At 42.9% G+C, this 26768-nt stretch overlaps 1 protein-coding gene across 1 annotated transcript in view; it reads right to left on the reverse strand.

Moving 5' to 3' along the window:
• KLHL1 (kelch like family member 1) overlaps window positions 1–26768 on the reverse strand; it is a 480042-nt gene that overhangs the window by 307661 nt on the left and 145613 nt on the right. The window contains 1 exon segment of the mRNA XM_030566357.1: window positions 238–393. Within this exon segment, the coding sequence (XP_030422217.1) occupies window positions 238–393 (156 nt within the window).

The raw sequence follows: 26768 nt of genomic DNA on the forward strand, positions 1-26768 counted from the left end.
GTCCAGCCCGGTGCATGCCAGAGGTTGCCAACTCCTGCTATATAGGTTTTGGAGATTTGATGTTCACAGTCTAAGGTGCAGAATGATGATGGATAAAAAAATAAAATGACATTTAATATTCCAAACATGTATTAAATGAAGGCTTTTAAACTAATACTTATTAAGAAAAATACATAAGATATATCTCCAGTTAATTCATAGGAAACAAATAGCAATATCCTCCTTTCTGAGAAACACAATGAATATATTATAGTACCTGTGTATGCAAACTGAACAAGATCCCACAGCGCATTAGGGTCTATTCCTTCCATTTTGATCTCCTCTTGCTTGGCCTCACAAACATCACTTGTAAACATGGCAGCAAAGTAGTCAGAGACAGAACTGAGAATAAGCCTACAAAAAAGTGACATAGGTGTGAGTAAAATTACTGCATTTCCATTAGTTCTCTAAAATGATTACATTAAGAACACTCACAGATTTTTATTTATTAAAATGTTAAGTAGTATCTGTATTTTATTAATATCTGTAGATGGAGAGATATAAAATGACAAGTGGGCTAACACTTCTCATTATAATTTGTTTTTGCATCACAATGTAACTCAAGCAGTGCATAAGCACAGAAGTACAAAAGCAGAATAGACAAATTGGTTTATAGTCTTAGTTGCTGAGGCCCTATCATGTCAGTATCAGAAATAAGTCACTTTTGTTAAGATAACCACCACTTGGTGTCAAAGCCAGATTATCAGAAAAATTGGTACCATGGATCAGAGGTGCTCTTAATACCTTCCAAAAGGCCAGACTGTGGTACCTTTACTCACAGCAAACAGTATCTGAACTCCACCCATAGCAATTTAGATATCAGTGGGATAACTTACAGTGTAAGGCAGTGGTTCTCAAACTTGAGCCGCTGCTTGTGCAGGGAAAGCCCCTGGCAGGCCAGACTGGTTTGTTTACCCACTTCAATCCACAGGTTCAGCAGATCGCAGCTCCCACTGGACGTGGTTCGCCACTCCAGGCCAATGGGGGGTGCAGAAGAGAAGCCAGCACATCCCTCAGCCCTTGCCGCTTCCTGTAGATGCGGCAGGTAAACAAACAGTCCCCGGCCCAGCAGGGGATTTCCCTAAACAAGCAGCGGCCCAAGTTTGAGAACCACTGGTGTAAGGTACTATTAAACATGAGCAAAGACATCAAAATTTAGTGGAAACAAATTGTTTATTTAGGACACATTACCTATAGAAATTAATTGCTTAACTGCCACCATCTATGGCTGGTTTGTTTAGGGACATATTTGTATAAAACTAAGATACTGGGAAGAATATATATCAGGAATATCCTATTTCTTAAGACTCAAACATCAGATCTTTAAACTTTCATTCAAATGTCATCTTACAATAATGTGACTTTGTCCTTTGTCAGGAATGGATATTTATAGAAAATAATAGGATCAGAAAATGTTTGGGGGAACCTAAACATAGAATGAGTCCTACACACCATAATAAACCACAACAATAGTCCTCATCTTATATGCTCAGAACAGTCAATGCACAAGTGCATAGCTGCTAAAGCGGGCAGGAACAGCCCTGGGAGATGCTCACTCCCCTTGCATGAGGATGTGTATTCAGTTCCAGTCATCATGTCCAGATTCTGATACATTCACATACTTATTCAATTAGGCCTTTAATGACAATAAGAGAAAAACACATCACAATACATCACTCTAAAAAAAAATGACAATACCTTTATTAAGCTCTCAAGAGACTCCAAACTGATTCATGATCATAGTATTATTTAATACTTGGAAACATTCTGTTAGATAAAGCCTCTCTCAAGTAGTAGTTAGCAAGCCATTTTGTTTTAAATCTCACATCTAAGGCATGATCTTATTCCCATGTGACAAATGCTGTATTGTTTCTTATTTATTAATTATTGTATTGGATTTAATACCCTAACTGTAAATTAGACAATTAGACTTTAAAGTAATGGCTGATTAAAAAAACATCAAAGATTGGCTAAATTTCACAGAACTCTACTGCATTAAAATGCTATTCACAGATTTGTAGGCTTCCAATGGATAAAAATACTGTGTAAAAATGCACTGATTAAATAAGTTGAACAATATTCTTGAAAACAATTAAATACCCTTTCTCTAATTTTCACCATTTATAACATAGTCATACATTATTTATGTTATATTATAACATATCCAAATAAAGGGAGAATTCCTGACCTAATTCAGAGGTGCAGTGGATGGAAAAATTATCAATGAAGGACAGGAGTGCTTTCATGTCCCTTGCCAAGCCTCTCCAGGGCAAGCAAGGGGATTATGAAGAGGCTACTTGAACTAGCCTCTTCACACTAGTACAACCACACAAATGACCTAAGATTTTGGCTAGTGACTAGTTAGAATTTCTTTTAAAATAGTCTCCAGCAACATCTGGGTAACATGTTAACAATGAAAATAGCTGTATTAGTAATGGAAAAGACCAATAATTAATTCCACAACATTCTAAACTTTTTCCCTTGAATATTATTTATTAAACAAGTGAAATTCAGTTGAAAGACACCTCCTAATTATTTTTTTTCTGAAAGGTAACACTTTATTAAATCATACTTGTGCTTCACAAACATCCAATATTCAAATGGAATTTTAAAAAAAAGAGAAGATATCAAAGGGCTGGATTAATCTATAGTGATCTGCTGCTTTCTGCACTTCTCGAGGGTGCAAATAGTTGTAAATCTTGCCTGGAGGTATGCTGACCTATTCAACAGAAAGGTCAGTTGTCTCATGGATGTCATTTTCCCAACTTCTGTGCTGGCCATAGGAATATACTAATTCAGAGACTGGCAACCTTGGCACGCAGACTGCCGGGTAAGGCGGTTTTATACTTGCCGCGTCCTCAGGTTCGGCCAATTGCAGCTCCCACTGGTCAAAGATTGCCAATCCCTGCACTGATGATCTCTCTTCCTTTGAAGATCATTACATCCAGTTTCTTCACATAGGCTTCAGAGATGATTCATAGAGAGAAAAATAATTTGTGGGGGGAGAGGAATTTAATCCAGGTAGATTGACTTCTTAATATGCACCAATTGTGAGCTGGAATGGCAACCTGCTCCCTATAACCCCCAAAACTTTCCTGTTTCCATTGCAACATGTTACGTACTGGCAAGCTTTTCCTATTTTATTTCTGTCTGACTTCTTTCATAGTACAATGATGCCTTACAGTTTTCCCAGCAGTCTTGTGACAGCCTAAGCACCTATGATCACTCTGTTAGAAGGTTATAATATATTTGTACAAAGTACATCTTTTGAGTATCATTTGACAACTCAGTCTTCTGAACATTACTGTCCTGGTAAAATGTGTGTATCATCATTGTATGTACAATTATAAGATTCTACTCTATAACATGCTCCAGAGTTAGAAAGCAGGCCAAAACAGTTTTGCAGAGACAACAAACATTATCCAGCCGGGAGAAAGTGTGAACAAGAAATTTACATTCCATCACAGGATGACTCACACCCACAAGAGATTGTTTTTTCACCATGACTGAGCAAGGATGTCTCTAGTACAAGAAATTGAATTATAAAGAGGGAAGAAAAATTCTTGACCTCACCTCATCTCCTTCATCTCTGATTATGACATCAATGACTCCTAAATAACTGAACTTTGTGGGTGGTGGAGGGGAGGCAGAGAGATCCTGGCTGAAAAGAAACTCAGTTAGTGGACTGCAAAGCATCTGGAGAGAAAGATATTGTCTTTAGGTCCATTTTAGCTTGTTAAGTTAGATGTCAGTTGCATTTCAATCTTTTATTTATTTTGTAACCAATCCTCACTTTTATGCCTCTTTACTTGTAGTCACTTAAAATCTTACTTTTGTTCAGGTAGCTAAATTTTATCTTGTTTTATCTTAACCAATGTGTTTGGATTAAGTGGGTGGGAAACTCCATTTGGGATAGCAATGTTGGTCATATCATTTCCGGTGATGAAATGATGGACTTTATATGAGCTTGCACTGTTCAGTAGTGTGCTGGGAAATACAGGACACACATTTCTGGGGGAAAGTTTGGGACTAGAGAATCTTCTGGTGTTCTTCTACAGTGTGATTCATGACTGGCTAGCTAATAGCACTCAATGCTGTGTAACCAGGAGCAAGTTACAAGCTGGAGGCTGTGTGTAACTAGCCAGGAGTGGCTGTTCTTGAGTAAAGCAGTTGTAAAAGGCATCCAGAGTTGGAGAACTGAGGACATACAGCTATTCAGCAGTCCAGATGGTACCCTGGGTTATGTCACAAGTCTACATACAAATGTACAGTCATGCAGCAGGAAACAGTGAGAGGGTTCCTTACTGCATAAGAACATTTAGGGCCTGATTCTTCTCATACTCATTTATTCCATTGACTTCAGTGGAATTGCTCCACATTTACAGCAATGTTAATGAGAAGAGAAAGACATTAATGGTGTCTGATTCAGCATCTTAAGTCCTTTAATATTCAGAATATTTTACATTAAAAATTTGCCATTTTTCTGATGGTGAGACACAAAAGATACTTTACTTGATGCACTAATTCAGAATTACATAAAATACTTCATGTTATGGGTCTGCAGAAATGTCAATTTTAAATAGGCAACCTGGTTTGAATAAAAATAGAGCTGAACCTTCAGCAAAAATTACTGGCAAAGTCTTCCCTCAAGATCAAAATAATTTGATTACTTCTCTCAACCATTCATTCATTATTTGCTGTCTTTGGTACTTCATGGTTTCAACAGGTACTGGAAGCAGAAGAACAAAAATGAAGGCTACAGTAGGGGGAACTGTATCCTGGAAAGAATGATTGTGAAAATGAGTTAGTGCTCACAGTGGACAAAGAACAAAACATGAGGCTCCCAGGATGGCCAGAAGGGTTAATGCAGCCCCTGAATGTATAAATGGGTGAGTAGGAGTCCTTCAGGAGCTCGATCTGTTTAATGCATCAAAAAGAAGACTGAAAGGTGACTTGATCATAGGGTCTAAGTAGCTTCACAGGGAGAAATACTAAGTATTAATGTATTATCTTTAACCTAGTGAAGAAAGACATAACAAGAAGCATTGACTGGAAGTTGAAGGCCAACAAATTCAAATAAGAAATAAGGTGCATCTGTTTGACAGTGAGGGTGACTAGCCACTAGGATAAACTACCAAAGAAGTGGTGGATTCTCCATCTTATGATGTCTCCAACTCAAGATTGGATGCTTTTACTTAAACACAAGCTACTGACTCAATACAGGGTAACTGGGTGAAATTCTATTGCCTGTGTGTTATGCAGGAGGTCAGACAAGATGATCTAACAGTCCCCTCAACCTTAAAAAAAATTATGAATTTGATCTCTTTGAGCTGTGTTTTGCTGCCATGACAAGCAGGGGTGGCAGAATTGGGCATTTACTTTTTGCTAATAGATCTAAAATGGGTTGCCATATTTCCTTTTTGTATTTGCTGTAGCACCCACTTTTCATATAAATATATACAGGAAGATGTTTGCGGGGCAGAAAAGTTAGGATGAGAGAGCTAGGTTCACAAAGGAGTTGTGTGTTGCAATGCCTATTAAAAACTCACTGGGATGCACAAAGCTTGAGTAGGCACTCAGGTGTCCTACACAATCAGTGTAGGGAATGGGCACCTAAAAATGGGATTCACAAAAGCCAGCATGCTGAGCAGGGAGCCACCTAAGAGGGGTGTGTGTGTTAAGCATCACCCCTCTCAGGGAATTCAGTCTAGCACCTATCTCTGTTTGAGATTCTCAGCTTTGAGCCCTCTGCTGGAGTCAGTCACCTAATAATCCGGGGAGTGGAAGCAGGGGAGAGGAGCTCCTTCATTACTGTCAACCCGGAGGTTAGGGTACTCACCTCAGATGTGGAAGACTCCTAATTCAAGTCCCCCCTCCACCTGATAAGAAGAGATTTGAACAGTGATCTGCCACCTCTCAGATGAATGCTCTAACCACACTACCTAGTATGCTGTCTTTTGGGGATAACATTCTAATGTCTCTTTCATTTATTGTACAGGGAGCCTACACACGTAACTGAGGTGTTGTAGATCACATTGTTATTCCAGTGATTTTTTAGTTGTCTATAAAATATGATTTGGAACACTCAGTATTGCAAATGCTCAGTCCCTTTTTGGATCCAACCCTAAATTTCTGCTAGATTTTGTGAGAGAGGATGGTCTGCAGTCCCCTTGTCCGGGGCCCTGATCAGCTCCGCCCCAGCTTTGGATTCTTGATGCCCTGAAGAGAACTACACAGAGTCCGGGACAGAGGAGGCAGCTGACACCTCCACTCTCCAGAAAAAAGAGGGAGCCCATGCATGCTGGACATGGGTTGGCCCATATGGCCATTACTCTTTTGTTCTAAATTTGCTTCCTTGAGGTGAACATTTTGTATGAATGCCTTTTATTCTTCATTGCTTGTAGGCTGGTGAGTGCTTTCTCCATCTCTATAGACAGTTTTATTTTGATGACTATTAGCATTAACATGAGTCCTTCGTGGGCTATTACTGTCATAACAGTCATTAATTTGAGTACTTCCTAATATTGATTTTAGATCTTTGCCTATTTCTTTCTATATTATTTGATCACTGAGTAATTTGTCCATTTCTGATTGTATCCCAGAGAAATTCAGGCCTGCTCATTTCACTTTATAGGGCACTGTTTAGGAGTTTTAGGTGCAATATAATTTTAGAATGGTACATGTAGGGCTTTGTAAATTGGTTTATTATGTCTGCCTTTGTATGCTCACCCTGCATCATATTACCACAAAACTTTCTCGAGAGCTCTATTTGACTGTTTATCTATTCTCAGGAATTAGTAATGGAAATATTTTCATCAGATACATTTTATTTTAGCTTCAGTAATATAAGAGTCAGAATATGATCCAGTCGACATAGGGATGTAAGGCAAAGTAACACATCACTCAAATTAACTTCCCTGATTCTCTGCTGCACATTCAGGATGGGAAGCAGAAGCTATGTCTCCAGTACTTCTTCTTCCCCTCCATATTAGGGAGTGGGCAGAGGTGGGTGAGGAGTGGAAAGAGACACAGCTGTCCTTCCAATATACTGGGTAGCATAGCTGGGATATCATGACAGAAAAATAATCTGGACAAGGCCATTCTTAAAACCCTGGGTTTCAGCCTAGGCTACTCTTGCGGCAGTGCAGCTACGTGCCAGCCTGTACTCAGGGCTACTTCTAAATATATAATCTAGCCCTAGATGCACACTTTCAAGAAACATCTACTAAACCTTAGCAAAAACACAACAATGACATATTTTTAAAGTAATAATCAGTCAATAAACAAAGTCTATTCAAATCTTGCAGATGAAATGAACACAAAAATGAAAACAAAAACAAAAAACTGTTACCTTCCTTTCGTAACTGTTTTTCTTCAAGATGTGTTGTTCATGTCCAATCCATTCTAGGTGTGTGCATGCCCATGTGCACAATCAGGGCCAACTCCAGGGGTTTTGCCGTCCCAAGCAGCCAAAAAAAAATAAAGCCGCGATCGCGATCTGTGGCAATTCAGCAGGAAGTCTTTCGCTCCAAGCGGAAGTGAGGGACCCTCTGCCAATTTGCTGCCGAATCCCTGAAAGTGCCATCCCACTCCCAAGTTGCCACCACAAGCACCTGCTTGATAAGCTGGTTCCTGGAGCCAGCCCTGTGCACAATTGTCGGAGACTTTTGCCTTAGTGGTAGCCATAGGGCTGGCTGTGGTGCCCTCTGGAGTGCAGAGCTCACGCGGCAGTATATCAGGCGCCGTTGGCCCTATGTCCATTTGGTTCCTTCTTGCCAGCAACTCCGACAGAGGGGTAGGAGGATGGGTAATGGAATGGACATGAGCAACAAATCTCGAAGAACAACAGTTATGAAACGATGGTTAACCTTTTTTCTTCTTTGAGTCCTTGCTCCTGTTGATTCCATTCTAGGTGACTCAGAGTCAGTATCTATGGAGGTGGGCTCAGATTTCACTGCTTGGCGGCTTGCAGTACTGCTCTATCGAACACAACATTGTCCCTGGTGTGCTGGGTAAGTGCATAGTGGAATGTGAAGGTATGGACCAACGACCAGGTGGCCGCTCTACAGATGTCCTGAATAGGAACTTGTGCCAAAAAGGCTGCTGAAGAGGTCTGTGCCCTGGTAGAGTGGGCAGTGACGGTCGTGAGTGGAGTGGGGGCACTTTTGCATCATAACAGCAATAGCAAATGCAGGCAATGATCCAGGATGAAATTATATGAGAAGAAACACGGTGACCTTTCATCCTGTTGGCCACAGTGATGAATAAATGTGTCGGCTTACGGAATGGCTTGGTCCTTCTCACTGTAGAAGGCCAGAGCCCTCCTGACGTCCAGGGCATATAGCCTACACTCTTCCTCCAACTTATGCAGCTTCGGAAAGAAAACTGTTAAGTAAATGTCTTGGCTCAAATGGAACTGAGAGATTACCTTAGGCAGGAAAGCCGGGTGTGGTCTTAATTGGAGCTTGTCCTTGTGTAAGGCCAAGGTGGCACCTGAATCTTGGATACCTGGCAGCCTAACATCATCGACCAGGAACATAACCTTCCAGGAGACAAGGAGGAGAAGAGAGCAGGAAGCCAGAGGCTCAAAGGGAGGACCTGTGAACCATGACAGCACCAGTTTCAAGTCCCAAGGAGGAACAGGATCCCTGACATATGGGTAGAGGTGCTCCAGGCCCATAAGGAATCTGGCCATGATATCGTGAGTGAAAACCCACCTGCTTTCAAGTGGTGGGTGGAAGGCCAAGACGGCTGCTAGATGGACTTTGATGGATGAGAGTGACAAGCCCTGGAGCTTGAGGTGCAAGAGGTAGTCTAGAATGACCTGTAATGGGCTCACTTGGGACAGACCCCCTTATTTGCCATCCAGCAGGTGAATTGCTTCCATTGGCCATGTAAGTGGCCTTGGTGGAGGGCTTTCTACTGCCGAACATGATCGATGGACCTCGGACAAGCACTGCCATTCTTGCACATTTAGCCACGCAGCAGCCAAGCCGTCAGGGGAAGCACTGCCAGGTTCAGGTGCAGGAGACTGCCATGGTTCTCAGACAAAAGGTCTACCCTGAGTGGCAGCCAGAACAGCGTCACCACTGAGAGGTCCAGCAGAGTGCTGAACCAGTGTTGGCACAGCCATGCCGGCGCTATGAGGATGACCTTCACCCTTTCCTCTTTGATCTTCTTGAGGACCCTGAGCAGCAACAGCACCGGAGGGAAGGTATAGATCAGAGCCCCTGACCACAGGAGCAGGAAGGCATCTGACAGGGATCCCTTCTCCCTGCCCTGGAACCAGCAGAAGATGTGGTATTTTATGTTCTAACTGGACACAAATAGGTATACCTGGGGAGTTCCCCACCTGTGGAAGATAGAACTAACACCTTCTGGTGAAGGGCTCACTCGTGGTGAGACGAGAATGTCCTGCTAGACAGTCTGCCCAAGTGTTTTCTGGTCCTTGGGAGTGAGCGGCCAGAAGACAGATGCCATACCGCATACAGAAATCCCGGAGCTGGAGTGCTTCCTGACAGAGGGCAGATGACCTGGATTCCCCCTGTCTGTTGATGTAGAAGACCATGGCCATGTTGTCCCTTAGAATCTGAACCACCCTGCCTCGTATGTGAATCTGAAAGGCTTGGTCGGCTAGGCAAACCACCCTGATTTCCCTGATGTTGATGTGCAGGGACCAATCGTGACTGGACCAATGGCCTTGAGTACTGAGGTCACCAGGTGGACTCCCCAACTGAGGTCCGAAGCATTGGAGATGAGAGTCACCGACTAGACTGGGCCCGTGAAGGGGACTCCCTCCAGCAATGACACGGGATCTTGCCACTAGGTAAGAGACGACAGTACACTCTCTGGAATCCTGATCACCCTGTCCATACTGTGCCAGTTGGGGACATAGACTGATGCCAGCCATGCCTGTATGGGCCTGAGGCAGTCATATATGCTGGACCATGTAAGTGCATGCTGCCATGTGGCCCAACAGTCTTAGCCACATGAGGGTGATGGTGAGTGGATGAACACACAGAGATGAGATGAGGCTCACCCTGGCTCAGAACCAAGTCTCGGGGAGGAAGGCTCTGGCTCAAGTGGAATTGAGTACCACCCCCATTAATTCTATACATTGCACTGGAGTGAGGGTTGACTTTTTATCATTTATTATTTGGCCCAGGACACCGCAGGTGGAACAGACCAGATTGAGATGCCTCCGCACCTGATCTGAGGACCAGCTCCTTATCAACCAGTCATCGAGGTAAGCGTGGATTTGGACCCCCGACATTGCATATGAACGGCCTCTGGCTCTATTCACTTGGTGAACACTCTCAGAGCCAACGAGAGACGAAGGGCATTGCCGTGAATTGATAATGGCACTGGTCCAATGTGAAACAGAAGAAACCAGCCCCAAGAATATGGAAACATGGAAGTACACAGTCTTTTAAATTGAGGGTGGCATACCAGTCTCCCGGATCCAGGGATAGGATGATGACGGCCAGGGAGACTATATGAAGCTTCAACTTTTTGAGAGACTTGTTGAGATGACACAGGTCTAGAAGAGGTCTAAGGCCCCCTTTTGTCTTCAGAATGAGGAAGTAGCAGGAGTAAAATCCTCTTCCTTCCATGTCTTGCAGAAACTCTTTCGCTGCCTCTGGGTGCAGGAGGTTTTAACCTCCTGAACAAGGAGTTGCTTATGAGAAGGGTCACAGAAGAGGGACGAGGAAGGGGAATGGAAGGGTTGGTCAGCTACAAACTGCAGGGTATAGCCCAAGAAGACTTGTCGAGCACCCACCAGTCCGAGGTAATACGGGACCAGGCTGACTGGAAAGGGCGGAGGTGGTTGAGGAAGATGGGGAACAGATCCGGTGCAATGACTGGGGTATTATCCTCGGGCACACCCTCAAAATGACTGCTTTTGGCTGCTTTGGTCCCTGGAATGACCTGGCTGGGCAGGTGGATAAGATGACAACTGGCAGCATTGCTTAAAACCTCTGTCTTTGTCTTTCTTTTTGTAGGAGCTCGATCGAGGAGTACCTCAAGACATCAACAATGGCAGGGGCAGTGGGGTGTGGAACGTTTTTTTGGCCTGCTGAGGAGTATGTAGGCCCAAGGATCAGAGGGTGGCCTGGGAGTCTTTAAGGCCATGGAGCCTAGCTTCAGTTAGCTCCAAGAAGAGCCCCATTCCCTCAAAAGGGAGGTCCTGGAGTGTGGATTGCATGTCCTTGGACAGCACAGAGTTCTGTAACCAGGAGCTATGCCTCATGGCTACTGCAGAGGTGACCACCCTGTATGCCGAGTCTGTGGCATCCTAGGCCATCTGGAGGACACCCCTGGCCACCACCTTACCCACTTCTATCTTGTGGCGAACTTCTGCACCCGATCCTGTGGGAGGCTCTCTTTCAACTTGCCGACGGAGTCCCACAGGTTGACATTGTATTGGCCAAGGAGGGCCTGATGGTTAGTGACCCTAAATTGGAGGCTTGCTGTTGAATAAATATTTCTGCAAATTAATTCCAGCCTCTTAGCATCTTTATTTTTAGGAGTGTCACTCACCTGGCCCTGCCTGGCCCTTTCATTGACAGCGGACACGATCAGGAACCCCACAGGAGGGCGTTCATACAGGTATTCAAACCTCTTTGCTGGGACGTACTATTTCTTTTCTGTCTTATTGGATGTGGACAGAATGGAAGGTGGGGTCTGCCACACCAACATGGTGATCTTTAGGACCCCAGGGTGAATGGGCAATGTGACCCAGGCTGGGGCAGAGGAGGGAATGACATTGAATAAGTCATTGGGTTCCTCAGCTAGTTCCTCAACCTCCAAGTTCAGGTTGGCCACCATCCTTTTAAGTAGAGCTTGGTGTTCTCCAAAGTCATCGGGAGCACTACTGGTTTGCAAGGGCCCTGCCACTGCCTCATCTATAGAAGATGAGGTTGACTGCACTGCTGGACCCTGAGAGGCATCCCTTTGCTGCATCGGGGACTGCTCTTCAGCAGCCAGGGCCTCCCATGGAATCACCGCTTCAGATTCAGCCCTTTGCCCCAACACTGGTGCCGGCTGTGCCAGGCGTAGCTTGTTCAATGCAGCCTGAGAGGAGCAGTGGGAGTACAGTGCCGGCATAACAGGTACCTCCTCACAGATTCCAGTACTGCCAGTGAGACGGACATTGCCCTTGGCAGCGTGCTGGTGCTGAGGGTGCCTTGGTGGGCTCCCAGCTGGGAGACGATTCAAGAAGGACTGAACTGTCCCTCTGACCCAGAACATTGTTCTTCTGATGACAAGGGTGGAGCTGTGGAGGTCTGAGTCTGTAGACTGACTCATGTGGGTGACCAGTATGGGAAAGGCGGGGGCCAGTGCCTGCCCGAAGAATGGTACAGGGACCCCAGTGACTGGTGCTGTGACCAGGAATGGTCTTGTGTTGGATGGGACCAATGCCTAGCAGATCTATGAGGCAATGGTGACCAGCACCTTCGCGATCTCTGGTGGGAGGACCATTGGTACCGAGGGTACAGGGATCTGTGTCGTGAGAGCAGAGTCCCATGTCTTGTAGGCAGAGACTATGGTGTCAGAGATCTGGGCCTCCTGGCCGGAGACTGGGCTTGCAGTACTGTGATCCTTGGCCATGGCGAAGGGGAACAACACCAGTGGTCCGTGGACTGGGGGGCATTCCATTGCCTTTAGGGGTGGTCCAATCACTGACTTGGTAATTTGAGCTGGTGTCTTGGTGGGATCTGTCATGTGGCCAGGCGTCTGCAGTCCTGGTCAGTCTAACTGTTCTTTGGCCACTGGGCCCACCTCATGCAATGGGCCATGACCCCCTACCACTCCCCAGAGTCGAAGGCAGGTCCCTAGCTGGGCTAGGAGGTCCAACCACAGCAGTACCTCCGAGAGCCTCCGATGCAGGCCTAACTCAGATCCTTTGCCCGAAGGTCCCTTTAATGGTGCCTGTGGACCAGACAACTTTAACCACTTCTTCAGTACCAGCGAGGGTGAATGGTGCCACGCAGATCCCAGTGCCAGCGGTGCAATGCATCCTGACACTAAAGTACCACTGTGGACTCCGAGTGTGAGGGCTCCAATGCTGAGTGCAGAGCAGCCTCCATGAGGAGGGCACTTAACCGAATGTCCTGCTCTTTTTGAGTTTGGGGCCGAATGTTTTTGCAGATTCGGCATTTGTCTTTTCTATGGGAATCCTGCAGGCACTTCAGACAACTCTCATGAAGGTGGGCATCGGCCACCTGCACTCAGAAAATGGCTCAAAGCCTGGGGAGCGAGGGATGCCCCACTCCAGGACAAAGTCCCAACTAGGACTCTAACTACTAAACTACTACTAAAACACTTAACAGCTAATTAATCACTGACTAAATAACAAAGGAGAATGATCTGAACAATGAAGAACCACTATGCTCTTGCTAAGCCAGACCATGTGCTCCAACCAACCATCGTGAGCCTTAAGAAGGAACTGAAAGGTGGTAGGACCGGCAGCACCTGATATACTGTTGTGTGAGTGTGACACTCCAGAGGTCACCACAGCTGGCCCTACAGATACCGCTAAGGCAAAAGTCTCCAACAACTGTGCACATTGGCACGCACACCCCTAGAATAGAATCAACGTGAGCAAGCACTTGAAGAAGCACTTAAAATTTACCATTGAGACTGCTAAAGTGAAGTGTGATAGCAACTAGCTGACAGTACCTCCTGGTCTGAAGTGCATCTCCTTCTAATCCTGAGCCTCACACATCACCTCCCTTAGGAGTGGAGTTCCACTCCCTGGGCTGCAGGCCCCCATGATCAACCATGATTACCTCAGCAGTTCTTACTTAGCTTTAGTGCCATTCTGTTCCCTCCAGGAGAAATGACAGTGCTAACCAGTAAGCAGTCAGTCTTCTTATAGCAATGTATTCTTTATTTAGGACCAAGGTATTTAACAGAAAATGGATCTTAAAGCAGCCTGTACACATATCTGTCTGTCCCTAAGGTTTACTATTCCCTGGATCTGATCTGGGGGAAGGGCCAACTTCTTCAAACTCTCAGTAGATTCTCTTTCTGTGGAAAATCCCTAACAATTGACCTCAACATCTCTCTCAGGAGAGGAAAGAAACTGTTCATTGTCCTTTTCATCTCTAGGTTTTGCCAGGCCTGAAACAAGATTTTCATCTTTGTCAGAGGCAAGATTAGCTTCAGAGAGCCTATCTAGCCTTCTCCATTGTCTTTCAAATGTGATTATCTAGATCTACTGTGTTGCTTTCCCGTTTGTTCTTCCAGCAACTCTATATTAAGTTAGATCAATACATCCATACAGGAAATTCTAATAATTGACTATAATAATACAGTAATCTCACGTCACTCACCAGGTCCTTACAATGTTAATACCATTCTAACATATCACTATTCTTGGATTATATAGCAGCCCTCATCCATCACAAAGTCACAAAACTTTTGGAATTAAGCTTTTAGTCTCAAACTATCCTTATGCAAAGCTTCATATGAAACACTTACTATAACTCTATGTGATAGATTAGCAGCTCTGCTACAACCACTTTGTATTATTTAGACATGAAAAGGAGAGCTTAACCAAATCCACTCAGGCTTTCCCTGTTCAATGAGTCCCCAGGTAGCTTTGAGTTAATCCAGTTCTAATGCAGCCCTGCTCCTCAATCCTGGTATATGAGACATGTCCAGAAGTAGGAGGCATAGCTGGGACATCCCTAATGATTAGTGATCCTTAGCTGCTGAAATGGATCCTTTGGGGCTGTTAGCAGCTGACACAACTTTAAACAGCTGTGATTCTGCTCTACATTGCACATCGGGACCAGATTGGCAGCCACAAGATCAGGCAATTGGAAAGTGGCTAAAAGTCACCTTTGTGTTTCCCCATAACTCTGACATTATACTGAACATTAAAAGGCTGGCTCTGAGTATTAAGGTGTTTCAAAAAGAAACTATTCAATCCTCATTCACATTTGTGGGGTAATGTTGTACCGCACGAGCAAATATGCTGTGATAGCTCATGAACTAGTGGCCCTCCACTATGCTGTTTTAAGGCATTGTCACCTAGGCACATCTACAAAATTCAGGGGGAAAAAGGTATCAAAAACTTTTGTCTATATAAAAAAAATGTACCTCAGACATGTTGAACTGTTATCTTGTATTTTTAATGGCTCTGTCCTGTATTCTAACAGCATGTGCTAATTACTAATAGCAGTGACAGTGGTAGCAGAATACAGTCTCACCCTATGATAGAAGGTACTCCAGGGATGTTGGTCCCTTCAAATCCAGCCTTGTTAGCACCAGTTGACTTTGTGCTGAGGATGCCTGTCTTCCTTTGCCTAACATTCCTGAGGGGATGTTGTGCTCCAAACACTGAAAATGAAGAAGACTCTTGAGGGGATTTTCTGTGTTGTATAACTCAAGATGATGAATAAAAGGGCACATTATTCTGCTTCTCATCTTATAAAAATTATTCACAACTCTGAAAGCCAGTTGTTGTGTGATGACAATGTATTAGCTGATAAGTGACTTTGTGCCAGATTGTGTCAAGAGTTGCTCTGAGATGGAAGACCATGTTTCCATTGATTGTTCATCAAGCTTGTCTTCAGATAATGAGGAGCTTGTGTTCAACCTGGGTCTGAGATGGGAAGAAACAATTGGAGATAACTTCTTAACCAGTTTCAGCTTGCTGAAGATCTCCTCAATGAAAATTTCACCTATGTTCTAACAATATGACAAAACAAGCCAGATATGCATCTCAGTGAGATGCATCCGCATCACAGCACAGAAAATTGTCATCAGTGTTGGAGTTTGCTGGCCCACTCACCCTTGTTTCCTGCATTCCAAAGAAGGGCATACCAGCAATAATGCTATTGATGATTTAAAAGGAAACCAAAAAGAAACCCTACATATTATCCACTACAATGAAACTAAAGTGTTGCTGATAACATAGACCATCTTGAAATAATGTGCTTCTGTAGGTGCAAGATAAATAGGAGGCCAATGGCTCTTTTTCTTCAACATGTTTGATGTTGCTGGCATTGCAAGTTTCATCACTTGGTTTCACAACAATCCTGATTGACAGCAGACTCAACCAAGACAAAGAAGGCACTTGTTCCTTAATAATCTAGGAAAATGACTTATAGATGCATGTATAAAGAGAAAAATACTTGATATCTATCATCGCACCATGCTTATCAAAGCAGTATTCTCATCCCTTGGCTACCATCAAAAAACAGCCACAACAGGAGCACCTAGCAAACTCAGCAGTGGACACTGCCCCATTTACCCAGGGTCAGCTGCCCAGAAGTGATGTGAAGAATGCAGTGAATTTGTATGCTCCACATCAGTGTTGATGTGTGAAAACTGCATATAGGCTCACCCTGAATGAGACTTCTGCTGGTTCTTTCATTTTATTTTTCCTAACACTTAAAAAAAATGTTCTTTGTTTCTGAATGCATTTTGGGAACAAAAGTTCCCCATAATATAGTTAAAGACTTTTTTTGTGACACTGGATTTAAATAATTTTTTCTCTTAAAACATTAAAGAACTGTTCTTGGTTTCTAGAATGCATGTGGAGTCCAAACTATCCCCACAACACTATTCATGTAACTTTTTTCTTGACACTGGATGAAGCTTAAATATATTTCTTAAATGCAGAATATTTGAATAGTACATGTAATTAATTTCTATAATGAAGAAACCAAAAAAGCAAATTCAATGTATTGGGTTTTTTTTAATTTATTTATTTAATTTTAAAATATTATGTTCTAAAAAGATTTTTGGCAGAAATAATTACTATATCACAGCCTAAACTGCATCTTGAAGATTTGTGTGTGGAGCGGGGGAAGGGAGCAAGGTAATATAAAAGATCTTGGTCCTGTAAACATTTATGCCCATGAGGAGCTGCATTTAATGACTGAATTCAATTTGACTACACACATGAATAACAGCAGCAAAGAATCCTGTGGCACCTTATAGACTAACAGACGTTTTGGAGCATGAGCTTTCGTGGGTGAATACCCACTTCCTCAGATGCATGTCTGAGGAAGTGGGTATTCACCCACATGCATCTGAGGAAGTGGGTATTCACCCACGAAAGCTCATGCTCCAGAACCTCTGTTAGTCTATAAGGTGCCACAGGATTCTTTGCTGCTTTTACAGATCCAGACTAACACGGCTACCCCTCTGATACATGAATAACAATAAGCCATTTACTTTCAGCAAATACTGACACTGTAAATGAGTCTCCTTTAGCAGCATTTGCTCATCTTTGGAGTTTGGTTTCTATTTGCATTCTAACAAACGTTGTACTCATGAATGTTCAACTTTTCACTGAAAATAAATTCAGAATTTAATATTGCATTGTAAGATTAGAAATTCACAATGGTGTTAGTTACATAAAACTTCCAATGGGAAGGGGAGAGCTTTACTACATGATTTATTTGAATAACCCAAACTTCTTAAGTTTTTGCAGCCATCTGTAAACCATCAAGAATTATTCAGTGATTGCACTTGCATGCTTAAAAACAATCAGGAAAATTATCAGTTCACGAACAATTTACAAACAGAAAAAGATCTGACATTTAATGAAGTTTTTTGTACACCTCAAGTTACAATGTTGATTCCATTATAAATGATGAATATCTGCTCACATGCAGTACTCTTACAATTCCTGCTTTGTTTACATTTTCTTGTACATTGTTTTAACTAATTAGTTTGATTACTCCAACATCTGCTATTTTTACTGCTAACATTCATGCAATTTAAATCAGGCAGTTGTCATCCACATGTCCTGAAATACAGCACATGAATCAAAACATTAGCTAGTTACCCTGAATTACATTATAGTAAACAACTTCACAGGAAGGAGAGAAAGACAGCTTTTGCATTTTACTGCTATAAATGTACATCAAAAATATATGCAAATATATATAAAATAAATCAGAAAGTTATTGTAACCTTATATTTAGTAAAAGCAAACAAGCCAAATAGTGAATGTAGCATGTATATCTCTTAGTGTAGAATTTTCTAAGAATGATATTAATTATAAAAATATAATGTGAAACTTGTCTTTATACTGCTGCACACAGTAATGCTCTCAGGATATAAAGCTGACTGTGAAATACTGTTTTGTCTTGGATCATGGTGAATTCTATCATGGATGGATGAACTAGTATTGATAAAACAAAAGACATCTCAGCCTAAATCTGATTAAAAGAAGCCAGAAATGTCAGAGCAGTAAGTAAGAAGGAGGATCATAATATAAAGATGAGCCCAAGCTACTTAGGGTGCCAGCTCATTTTGGCCCTTCAAGGGCTTGGGAGACATCACTCCCCCACCACTCATCAAGCAGCCAAGCCTAAGGAGTATAGCAGAGCATCAGAGTCCCTCTCAAAGGACAGCCAAACTCAAGAAGCCCACTGGGGCATATGAGTCTCGGAAAAGGAAGGCAAACCCCAGGAGCCCAGCAGAGCACACAGGTGCATTTACTGAGACTGAGTTAAGCCCAGAAAGCATGCATGGTCATATTTTGAACCCCTGCTCAATTCACCATGTACAATGTCTCATGTGGGTGGTGTTTATTAAGTAAGTAGCGTTGGAAAATGCCACTACCTTTTTTTCCTAATTTCACTCTGGTTAAAAAAGTTCAGAAATATAACCTCTTCCTGTCCCCAGTAGACATGCCTTCATTAAAAGCACTGAAGGTCACTGTTGGAGTGGTTGCTGTCTGCCAATCTTACAAATTCCATGCCCCTCCCACTATCAAAGACACAGTGGTCTAATAGTGTTTTGAGAAAGGATAGTAAAATATCTTGGGAGGCTACCTTTCTCTTCCCTTGGGTTCATTTTGGACACAGAGACTTGCACTATAGAACCATGTGCTGCTGCTAAAGGTCATAAACAATTGAGAGTTGGCAGATTCTCAGCTGCAGCAGGTTTGCCTATCAATTGTTTTATAAATTGGATAAAGAGGAGAACAGTCAGTAAGGAGACTTTTTTTTCTTGGTTTTTCGTTTTTTTGTTGTTTTTTTTTGTAGGCATCATGCCAGAGCAGAGTTTTAAGGAGGGATGTGAAATAAGACAATGAGGTAACTTTGCAGATGTTTATGGGAAGATTTTCCTACGTATAAAGGCCAGCAAGGGAGAAAGTGCTATCGGAAAATATAATAAATGGGAAGCCAAGGCTAGCATCGTTGGCAGAGTGGAGGTCAGAGTTACCTGTTATTACTTATGATATTGATGAGTCAAGGTGGAGACAGGCCTTGAAGGACCTTAAAAGTGAAAAGTAGTCTTTGGCGTTTGATGTGATAGAGAAAAGAGAGCTAGTAGAAGCATGCAAAGAGAGGGGGAGGCAGCTGAAACAAAAAGTGAGTGGATCATCATCATCATCATCATCTTCCTCTCACAATTCCGGCGTTTAGGGCAGTGATGAAGCTCCTTCACTCCCATCTGTTTCTGGCAAGTCTTTCAACGGTTTCCCAGCTGTGCACCAGGTTTTTCAGCTCAGCTTCTACAGCTCTTCACCATGTTGTTTTCAGGCAGCCTCATTTTTACTTGCGTTCAGGTGTCCATCTTATTTCTACTCTGGTGATAGAATCAGTTTCCATCCGAAGCACATGACTTTTTCATCTCCAATGCCTCCTGGCAATGATGGTGCTCAGATCCTCTTGGCTGCACTGTGTCAATAGATCTTGGTTTGAGATTTTTCTGGGTCAAAAAAGATACAGAGGATGTTTCTGAGGCAGGCTGTATGGAATGAAGATAGTTTGGACATGGCATTCTTTTTAATTCCCCAGCATTCTGCACTGTAAAGTAGTGTTGAAAGTATGCAGCTCTGATAAATTTTGAGTTTGGTTTTGGTGTTGTATTTTGAAGATTTTCAGATTGTATTTAAGCTCCTAAAGGTGCTCCTGGCTTTATTGATTTTGTTGTTCCACCATCCTGGCTGATGTTGCTGCCTACGTATGTGAATGTTTCTACAGTGCTGAGAACATAATCCTCTATCCATACTGGTATTGATGAGGCAATATTAAAGGTCATGATATCTGTCTTATTGCAGTTGATTTTCAGTCTAATTTGCTGGCTGAATGAATTGAGTCGAGTGGATAAGTGAGATAAAACAGCATTTGTCAAGGACCCAAAAGAAAAGGCCACCATTGTCAATACGAGGTGATGAAGGCCCACAGAAGAATTATCATTGTATGGATAAGGAGGAAAAGCTGGATCTCAGAGATGTTGTGTATGAAGTAAAGGCAAGATCTAGCATGCAGTAGATGTGAGGGCCTAGTGAGAGCACTTAGTAGAAAATGATGCCCTGGTAATGGCCTGAGCAATGAGGATACTGATTGTTCTTCATTTGACTCAGAAAAGGGTGAGAGCTTGGGGGAACATAAAGAACTTTGCTCTGCCCATACTGAGAAGAAATCAGAAACAGAGCAGAGTTTTCAGTTTGAACAGAAAGATACATGTCTGGAAGTGGAGAGGTAGATATTTCAGCCATCAGCATAAATTATATTGAAGTTGTTGGCTTTTTTTAAAGAGGACATTAAATACTACAGAAGGGATCAGTAACCCTGGCAGGCCGGACCAGTTTGTTTACCTGCCATGTCTGCAGGTTTGGCCGATCGCAGCTTCCACTGGCCACGGTTCACCACTCCAGGCCAATGTGGGCAGCGGGAAGCGGTGGTCAGCACATCCCTCGGCCCGTGCCACTTCCTGCAGTCCCCATTGCCCTGGGACAGCGAACCACGGCCAGTAGGAGCCGCAATCAGCCGAACCTGCGGATGCAGCAGGTAAACAAACCAGCCCAGCCCACCAGAGTGCTTACCCTTGTGGGCTGCGGGCCAAAGGTTGCCAATCCCTGTACTAGAGTTATAGTCTCATTTAGTAACTACACTCTGCCTAGAGCGATTTCTCCTGAAGTTTCAAAGGACACTTTGTGTGTCCTAAAACATTGTGTAGGGTTGCTGTATTCTTGCTACCTGCTGATGTGTTCCTCCCACATGAGGCTGTACAGCCTAATGAACTTGAACTCACAGGAAAATTGTGACTCTTAGCTAATGTATGTAGCACATTTTAAATGGATAAAAGTATAATATATATTTAAAGACAATATCTTGTTTTATTTCATCACTTGCAATCTTATCAAATGAAAGAAGGCTTGACATAAGTTGCAGTGGACGACATGTTGGATAAAGGGTCCAGATCTGAGGAGGGGATTGTGAAAGGGAAAGGTAGCAACAGATGACTGGAAAAAAAATCGTGTTGAGGTAGACAAAAGAAAGGAGGAAGAAGGGTGTGGTGTGGACCAGAAAAGCAAAGAGGGGAAAAGAAAGGATGTGAAAAAAAGAACTCCAAATGTTCAGAAAAAAATCATAAGCATCCACACTTGCTGCGGTTCACACATAATTAATCTTATAACAACCTCAGTTCCTTCAGGGTTTATGTTATTGCTATTGACCTCATAACAAATCACTATTTAGTGAAAATCTTGTACATAACTTATTTTCAGGAAAACATTACTCCAGAAAAGGCTGCCACCTTTATCCTGCTAAGAGCTTGTGTGTGTTTTCCTATTTTCTACTCTGAGCTCTGTGGCAGAGTCCACTCACTCCTGCCTCTGCTCCAGTCCACAAATGGCCCAGAGACCTTTATGCTAGTAAAACACATGGTGCAGTTTATTTACAGCATCGGTTCCCACCATCCTGGTACACTATAAAGTCTTACTCCTACTGTTTTGCAAAGCCTTCTGCTCCTGAGGGAAGCAGGGAAGAACAATCTCTCTCTCCTCCTCCACCCCATGCTTAATTAGCCTTCCAGTTCTTCTCCACCCACCAATTAGGCACAGCTCTTCTTAACAAAGTCTGCTCTGCAGTGTTTAATTGGAGCTGCAGTGACCAAGAATCCTGGCTCAGTCAGGGCCAGTGCAACCATTTAGGCGACATAGGCGGTTGCCTAGGGCGCTGGGATTTGGAGAGCGCCATTTTCTTCAGCCACCCCGGTCACCGCTGGCATTTAGGCAGAGGGAGCTGGGGCAGGGGAGCGCGGGGAGGGCCTAAGTTGATTGGCGCTGCAAACCTGGAAGGCAGGAGAATTGAAGCAGTGACGGTGTGCTCGGGATGCTCGTGCTCGTGCTCGTGCGCGGAACAGGGGTGAGCTGGGGCAAGGGGGGGTGCCTCAAGGTGGAGGGTGGGAGCTGCCGCAAGGGGGGGCGCCTCAGGGGGAAGGGGGGGAACTGCCGTGGGGTGGGGGGGCTCAGGGCGGGGGCGCGGGGGGGCCCCAAGGTGGAAGTTTCACCTAGGGCGCGAAACAACCTTGCACCGTCCCCAGGCTCAGACACTGTTAACCAGCACTCTTGTCACAGGGTGCAAATGCAGACAATAAACCAGCAAAATATATCAGTTTTCTATGTTTGTTTCCAGAGTTCTGCTTTCTGGAGTGCTGCTTACACAGCTCTGAAAGACTGATTACTTTTGAAAATATGGATCATCTTTCTTAATTCAAATGACAGAAGACAATGTAGTTAAAAAATTTAGAATAATAAATTAATGTTCCTACTTGATGATGTTGAGCTCTTTGGGTTTCTACCAATGACAGTAACCAGACTAATTGAAACTCCTCTCTCTCCCACACAAATAAGTAAGTATACCCACATAGTCTAACACTATTATTCCACACATCTAACCTTAAATATGGAAAAGAATTCCAGAAATCCCATACTTGGTGGTCAAAGAAAGCAATATTTACTACCTACACTCTCTATTAATGTAGATTCCATGGTTACATTCATCATAATTAAAAAGAAGTGATTTGAAGTTAGCTTAGACCAGAGACATACAAAGCATGTCAAGAGACTCTGGCCACCTGTTAAGACAATTTCTGATATCAGTTTTCCTGAGAAAAGTTGTATAGTAAATATTCTGGCTGAAATTTTCAAAAATGGGTAGCTAGAGTTAGGCTTCTAAGTCCACATTTAGGCATCTACATAAGTGATACGATTTTCAAAAGTGTTGAGCACTAAGTAGCATCCATTGAAATCCTTTGGATTCTAATCAAACTACAGTTTTTGAACCAACTTTTTCAAAACAGGCCTCAAAATTTAGTGCATACTTTTGCATGCATAATCATGCACTAATATATTAGATAGGCAGTCATTAGGATGTCTACCCATTTTAAACATAGAGGTGCCATTTGTATATGAAGTTGCAAGATTTTACATGTGTAAAGAGGCACAAATGCAACATGGAAGGTTCACATTTGGAGGCTGGAGATGAGTGCCCTTTGAAAATATGTCCATTAATGCTATTAGGAACGATTATTCATGTATCGTCGCCCTTCAGCAATTGAGATTGTGATTATTTAAACTCATTGGTCAGATATACCTCCGAGATAGTCTCCCCTGAATGAATGAGTGGCTGGTTGGTTTCTCCTTGCTTGCCAAGTTTTCTTACTTGTTCTTCCCCTCCTGTGCTCTTTGTCCCCTTTCTGCCCTGGTCGATGCTCTATATAACTGTTTCCTTTCCCTCCTTATACTTGTCCCGTCCTTTCTCTCTTTACTGCTTAGTTGCTTGTACTAATAAGTTATTTAGGATTCTCCCTCTCTCCCCGCACCCAGCGCCTCACACATGAACTCTTCTTTACAATCTTTTTCTCTTCAGGCTCCCTGTCTTGTTCATTATTATTTACTGTAACACCCACAATGTGCTGGGCACTGTACAGACACAAAGGAAAAAACAGTTTCTGCCCTAAAGAGCTTTCAGTCTAAAGAGACAAAAGATTTGAGGAAAGAGACATAAACACAGTGATCAGGAAGATAGTAAGAATGCAGTTTTATTAAATTACTAGGGATGGCAGATCGGTGTGTGTGTGTGTGTGTGTGAGAGAGAGAGAGAGAGAGAGAGAGAAAGAACAAGAGAGAGAAATTTCTACTTGCAAACCCCAAACTTTTTGGCTGGAGAGAAAAAAATATCAGTTTTCAGAATTTTCTTTTAAAAAGTGGAATTTTTCTGTGGAAAGCAGATATTTTCCTTAAAAACATTTCTCTAATTGAAAACCCAATTTTCCACTGAAAAACAATTGATTAAAAATTTCTGATCAGCCCTAATACAAAGTTTCCTTTTTTTGACCAGCCCTACTTCAAAGATTCCCTTTTTAAGCTCAACTCAGCAAGTTCTTCCTTCCATCCTTTCTCCATCACTCAATCAGCACAGCTATCCCCAATGAAAGAGTTACATACCTCTTTAATATATGAAAAATCACAAGTATATTGTTCTCTGAATATACTGTAGAAAGTAAATACAAGTTTAGATTAAAGAAAAATAAATTCAGATTGACTTGAAGATTAAAGACTATGTAAATAAGAAGCTTTATTCCAGGGATTGACAACCTTTGGCACGTGGCCCATCAGGGAAAGCCGCTGGTGGGCCAGGATCGTTTGTTTACCTGCAGCATCGGCAGGTTTGGCTGATTGCAGTTCCCACTGGCTGTGGTTCACCATTCCAGGCTGACGGGAGCTGCGGGAAGGGGCAGCCAACACATCCCTCAGTTTATGAGACATAAGACTAACCACCCTCTTTCCTAAAAACAGTTATTGACTCTCCCTTAATTTAATTAATTTCCATTAATCAAGAAAATTATATTTACCACAAATACTATGAAGGCAAAGTTACTCTTGAGGGTCTGATTCTCTTCCCTGAGCATTACAGGAGTTTGTTCCTTTTACTGTAATCCCTCCATTTTGGTTTCAAGGACCTTCCTATTTGACTTTAAATGTGGATAGTGAATCCTATTTTCCTTGTAAATTCTTCCCATCCAATTTCCTTAATTGTGTGTGTTTTTGTATCATTTGAGTGCATTGTTCTTAGTCAAATTTGGTTGTTTCTTCACAATCATGACTAGCCTTACCCTTTTCAGTCTGCATTTAGAGCTGGCCACTGCATCAAAGCAGTTTTGATTAAAGCTTTTAATGACCTTTCCTTGGCAAATTCAAAAGGTCTATCACTAGTATTGATTTTGCTTAGACTTATTTGCAGCTTTTTAACAGAATTGACTATAGGAAGCTTATTTACTGGCTGTCTTCCGCATTTAGTATTCAGAAACATGCACTAAAGTGCTTGGAGTTTTATCAATCATTCTCAGTTATTTAAGGGGAAAATTATTTTTTATTTTATTTTATTCTTAATCCATGGGACCATTGCAAGATTTGGTTCAGGGTTTTTTCATTATCCTTGGAGCTAACTGGTGCTTTGCTTAACTTGCAATGCTTTTGAAAAATACTGTGATAGCCCTGTTAAGCAGGAGACTATGGGTATGTCTACACTATCCGGATCAGCGGGTAGTGATCGATCTATTGGGGATCAATTTATCATGTCTAGTATAGACGCAATAAAATTGATCCCCTATCACTCTGCCGTCGACTCCAGAACTCCACCATGCCGAGGGGCAGAAGCAGAGTTGAGGGGGGAGCAGCACAGATTGACTCGCTGCCATCCTCATGGTCAGGTAAATCGACTTAAGATACGCTGACTACAGCGTAGCTGAAGTTGCGCATCTTTGGTCAACTCCCCCCCAGTGTAGACTTAGCCTTAGATTACCATCAGTCCCATCCCATTTCTCCTGACCAGGCAGAAGGATCCTAACCCAGGATATGATTAGGCACTTCTGGGGAAGCATTGGATACTTGGAAGCCAAGAGCGACAGAGAAGCTCGATGCAGAGAGAAACACCGAAGAACTGGGTACACAGCAGGCAGTGCAGAAGCTGCAGAGCTGTAATCGGGAGCTGGGTATGACTGCCAGTGCAGATGGGCCCCAATGAGATATACCATTAACTGAGCCTGGCCTGGAAAGCTTCAAGCTCCTATTTGCTTGAAATAGAAGCTTGGACTGGGAAGAGCAACTGAAGAGCCCTAACCTTTTACTGGACTGTCCCTGACCACCACCAAGGGGCCTAAATAAGAACTACTATTGTTTCACTCAGTTATAACTCCTGAAACCTTTCCCTTTCTTACCAGCACTAATAAGACATCCCTTCACTTTAGCCATAAGTTTGAGTGGTTATTCGGACCAACCAGAGCTAGCACCTACAAGGTCTAGGGGCTGAAGTGCATTCAGCACTTGCATCCTAGTCATGGTACACCTGGCACACTACTAGTACCTTATGGCATGTCTACATGCCCAGGCTCAAGACAAAGCCCCCTTGCATCTACATTACAATTGCGTTAACTCAGGGCTTGGGATCAAGGGTCCCAGAATCCTGCAGGGCTGGAGAGTTCTAACTTGAGTGAAACTGGGGTCCAGAGTCCAAGCTCTATTGTTTTGCAGTGTAGACATAGGTCTACTTGACTTGGGTCCCAGGAGTCACCCGTCCAGAAGTATCCCACAATTCCTGGGGGGAAATTCTTTAGTCCTCTATGCCAACAATCTGCAATGCACTCTACTGAAAATGGAAGCTGCCTCTGTGATGCTCTGTATCTCAGAGGAACACCCAGCACCCCCATGTTCATCCTTGTAAAGTGATTGTGTGGTATCCAATGCAAAGTTTGTCATGTCGGGTGTCTTCAGAAGGCTCATGATGCGCTGAGCATTGTTGTTATAGTGATATTATAGTAATTGTTGCTAGAGTAATGTTATAGGTTATACTTTCATATATATAGTTATGAGCATGAAAATGTGTCTTCATAGCTTAAAATAAGTCCAGGCAAAAATTCTCCAAGACCATTGAGGCAGTTCACACCTTATCAGGGCATGT

Source organism: Gopherus evgoodei, chromosome 1 (genome assembly GCF_007399415.2).
Source record: "Gopherus evgoodei ecotype Sinaloan lineage chromosome 1, rGopEvg1_v1.p, whole genome shotgun sequence".
Classification (NCBI taxonomy): Eukaryota; Metazoa; Chordata; order Testudines; family Testudinidae; genus Gopherus; species Gopherus evgoodei.